The sequence below is a fragment of the Elephantulus edwardii genome, unplaced genomic scaffold, assembly GCF_000299155.1.
Source record: "Elephantulus edwardii isolate Elephantulus edwardi_28Jun2011 unplaced genomic scaffold, EleEdw1.0 scaffold00018, whole genome shotgun sequence".
NCBI lineage: Eukaryota > Metazoa > Chordata > Mammalia > Macroscelidea > Macroscelididae > Elephantulus > Elephantulus edwardii.
Genome location: NW_006399768.1, coordinates 24,301,444 through 24,306,145, shown reverse-complemented (window position 1 = coordinate 24,306,145; position 4,702 = coordinate 24,301,444). Strand labels below are relative to the sequence as shown.

At 32.4% G+C, this 4,702-nt stretch overlaps 1 protein-coding gene across 1 annotated transcript in view; it reads left to right on the top strand.

Annotated features, from left to right (window-relative positions):
- KIAA1430 (KIAA1430 ortholog) overlaps positions 1–324 on the top strand; it is a 27,908-nt gene extending 27,584 nt beyond the window's left edge. The window contains exon 4 of the mRNA XM_006882241.1: positions 200–324. Within this exon, the coding sequence (XP_006882303.1) occupies positions 200–324 (125 nt within the window). The remainder of the gene's footprint in view (positions 1–199) is intronic.
- Positions 325–4,702: the final 4,378 nt, after the last annotated feature.

The window sequence follows — 4,702 nt, the reverse complement described above, 5'->3', positions numbered from 1 at the left end:
CAGAGAATTTTAAAGTATATTTATTTTAAGCGTATTCTTGATTGAGAATTATTACATTAGATTATTAAAGTTAAATAAGAGTAAAGCATTAAAAGTAGTCTAGTCTTAAAAGTAGGAGATGGATGGAATTTATCAGATGATGTGTGTGTTTAGTTGAAAGAAATCCACATGATTTCTCGTTCTCGGCTGTTTTTAGGAGGTGCCTCCAGGACATCCAGCGCTACCAGTGGTATCAGTTGTAAGAGTGAACGCCCAGCTTTAGACACATCCAGTGGCCTACTGCTGAAACCTAAGCCCACTAATGTCCGTGCAGCTTGGCTATAAAACCTATTTTGTATCATTGTCCATCCCATTTTTATTGAAGTGCTCTTGTATATTACTGTAATTCTCTGTGCAAACATCTGTAATATTATATTTAAGGTACATAGCAATGAGTTGTAATTTATTATAATTCAATACAAAATTACTTTCAAAACAACAGTTTCATATAAAATCAGTGTTTCTTTTGAGGATTTATGTTTCCCTACATATTTAATAGACAAATGGTAGTATGCTTATATATTTTCTCATACAAATTGGATTCATCTGTCCTGCTGATAGGACAGTGGTGGCATCGCTGCACATTGGACCGAAGGTATTGTATTTCACTGTGGAGTTCTTTTTTCTTTCCCCACTTTGATATTTTAGTAAACTTTTAGTAAGCTTAGTGCCTACCTTTCACTGAATTTGTTTTATTTTTTACTTCATAACTTAATATGATTCATGCCTTGATTTTATGATAGTTATACTTGGTTATGATGAAACAATCTTTAAAATTTGTTTTCATTTTAGGAACTATGTTAGATTTTATAGATTCAGGGAACTCTGTACCAGAGCCTTCTTTCTAACTCTTTAGAGGAATGTACTCCTTCTGACCAAGTGCTCGGAGTTAGAGCTTAGAAATTTTATTAACTATTCCACTCTGTTAGACTGTCAACCTAAAAAGTCCTCTTTAATATTGTCATAAATTCCAGTAAAGTACCATTAATGATTCTGAGGAAAGAGCTAGATAGGCCTTAGGGCTTTAATCTAATGCATTGTGAATATTTTTTGTCCAAGAACTAGATCATTTGCATTATAAGAAAAACAAGTGTTTGTTATCTCAGTAAAATTACATCACCATGATTAAAAGCCAAACCTCAAATCCTGAGGTTTTTCAGAACAGTGTTTTTAAATTATACTGTTAGCATATTATACTCTGATTTAGTATTGTTGTGTTAAGAGAAGATTTAATATCAGAAATAAATACATTGACTACCAAGTTTTATAAATTTCAGCCTCCTGTTGGTCAAGGCTGGAAAAAACCCTTAAAATGTGAATGATGACAGAAGACATAAATGCCACATTTGTGGAGGTTGCTGCTTTAAATAACAGCTTTGTTTTAGTTTTTAAATTTTATCTTGGAAGTGTCATTTTTGCCATATTTGGAACTTTTGTAATTGCAACTTTTTTGGTCAGTGAATGTATAAGCCTTATCTTGTGCAACAGAGTGTGTTAGGTGCTTCCTGGATGCATTGGCTGTGTGGCTGTGTTGCCTAGCTCTGTTTTCTGATACCCTAACAGCATGCCTTGCCAACATTTTCTTTTCTGTCTTTGAGCACAATAAGATTTTTAAATTTTTCAATAATTAAATCAAGCTTTGTGTGAAATATTGTGGCATGTATGCAGAATTTATTGGAATTCTTAAGACCTTTGGCCATAAACCATATGGCATTTTACAAAACATCAAACCAAGGTTTTTGGCCATAGTTTGTATGAATAGATTTTGTTTAGGATGAGACATATGAATAATGGGAACAGTGGAGTTAAAAAATGTCCATGAGCACAGTCTAGCTATGAGATTTCTCTGTTTCTTTTCTTGTGCTGTAATATTTGCTAGGTGATATTTGATGCTCTGTTCCTATAAACAGATGTTTACAACATTCTCTGCTTTGTATTTAATCTATAGCTAGTTATACACAACCAAGATTTTATTTTATTTTTTAAATTTAATATACTTTCAAGGTTTCTATAGGAACTTATCTTTAAGAAGACATAAGGTAATATTTAAACTTAACATTGAACATCTACATAATGGTGAAATAAGTTCTTAAAAATTGATGTTTAAATTATTAGGGAATATGCACACATGTACACACACACATATAAAAGAATATTAAAAAAAAAAGAATATTTTCATTTTCATAGTGGCATTAGTCCCTGCAAACATTTTATATGATCTTGGCTACCATATATAATAATACTTTAATTATAGACACAAATTTAAAGTTTTAGTTAGTACTGCTTTGAAAAGGGAAGTCATCTAAATATTACTGATGACAGGGATTAAAGTTGAAATTGGGAAGAACAACTATTCATCTTTTTAAAACAATTCTTCATTTTTTGTCATGGTTAATTATATATGATGAATATAAATAATGAGTTGAAAGGTGATAGAAGGCAAGGCACTTTGAAGTTGTTATAGTTTAAGGGGGCATTTTTTTTAAGGGGGCATTTTTATAAAGGAATTGTAAGTACATTACTGTTTTTCCTTTTTAGAACGTGAAGTAAAGGATCACCTAGCATTGCTTTAAGTTTGGTTCACTTGCATTAAAAATTTGCACTTGGATAACTTAAATCTATAATACAAAAATATACTAATCTAAGGTCTAGAATTACTAAACCAGATTTTTACTGAGTTATTTTCATCTGTCATATGTTAACATGAATACTGCCTCCTCTTTAAAAAGATTCTTTAAAAATTGAACTATTAAAATTATTTCCTGAGGAATAGCTGTTACTTCATACTTCTACTTCTTTTTTTCAATCTTCATAAAAACTGATTTTTAATAAAGTTTTCTGGTTTGCTTATACCTGTACCATGGTGTAGGTTTTATTTTTAAACTTATTAACCCAAGTGTCAAACATGGTTATATAAACAACTTTGAGAAAAGATGGTTGTGAAAGAGAATTATTTTGTGCTTCTCATTTTCAGTGTTAAATAATATGAAAAATATTAACAGCAGTATAAAATGAAAATATGACTTTATTTCATTTTAAGATTTAAATTTATGGGAGATATTTGGTCTCTTAAATATACAATCTTAACCTGTAAATGGTTGTGTACCATCTTAGAAAATATTTTTGTCTACTCAGATATTTACCCTAGGGGCTACTTTATGCTCATGTTTGAAGATAACTGTACTTTTATGCAAATAAGGCATGTATCAAGTGTCTTTTATTTGTTTATACCAACTGTGAGACTTCCTGGTGTGTTATTTTATTAACACTCTGCAAGTTATATATGTTGGTATATTTGAAAAATATAGCAAGAAATATAAAAGTAAATATTCCTTTTTCATTTCTCAGCCTATTATAATTCAGCATTAGGAGCTACTTGAGTAATTAAGAACAATAGAATTAAAGATAACAATTTTTATTTTATATCTGACTCTAAAATGTATTGTCATACGTCGCCTGCAAATCATAGCAACATTAAGTATAATATCTCTGAACTCTGCCCTCTCCTGAGCCTGTCTAACTGACTCCAACACTCCTAAACCTATTGCCCCAGTCACTGTGTCAATCCATCTCATCCAGGGTTTTCTGTCCTGCACTGTCCTTCCACCCTTCCAAGCATGATGTTCTTCTCCAAGGACTGGTCCTTCCTGATCACATGCTGAAAGTATATGAGATGGAGCTTCAGAGTCCTTGCCTCCAGGGAGAAACTTGGTTTTACTCTCTCCAAGATAGACTTGTTCGTTCTGGTGGTCTATGGTATGTTCAATACTGTTCTCCAGCACCACAACTCAAAGGCATCGATCCTTCTGTCATTCTTACTCACTGTCTAGCTCTCTGATGCATAGCATGCAGTTGCTAAGACCATGGCCTAAATCAGGCATACCTTAGTCTCTAGACTGATATCCTTGTTCTTTAGCACTTTGGAGAGGTCCCTGAAAATAGACATCTCCAATGCAATTAATCTTTTGATTTTTTTAAAAAATCTAAATAGCATTCAGTTTATTACAAATATTTAGTATTGGCTTCCCATATTTCCCCCCTTTTGTTTTTATCATATTATGTTATCATCTAGATGAGATCCTTTATACACAAACAAGTAAGACAAACATAACAAACTCAAAGAAATACTTTCAAAAATCTCTATATAATCAGAAGGATTCAGGTTGAATATTCCTTGAAGGATTGTTTTAATTGTCCCATTGCCTCAGTGCTTGTCAAAACCAGTTCTGATTAATCTCCTTTGTCAGTGTGTCCTTTGCCATTCCCTACCACTCCTCCTTGAGAGAGATTTATTCCTGATTCATAAGGAAAGGGGATGGCATATTCTTTTAGCCACTTCCTGCTGAAAAGGAATGTTGTAGGTTTCAGGGTGAAGATCTTCTCTCACTACTCTAAAGGGCCCCTTTGGCAATAGGAAACATGTAGACTGTTGTGGAGATTGAGTTTGGAATTAGATGCACTGTTATCAATTGTGCTTAGCCATACATGTTCATATCCTTGCAGATGCATCATGGAATTGTTGCAGCCTAGAAAACACAAATTTAACTAACAAAAGTACATGAGTCAAAAATTAAAAGCAGTAATATTACAAGTAGAGGTTCTAATAGTGGAACAAATCAAGTTACAGAGGGAAGGTAGTTCTTAAAATAAAAGGCTTATTGAC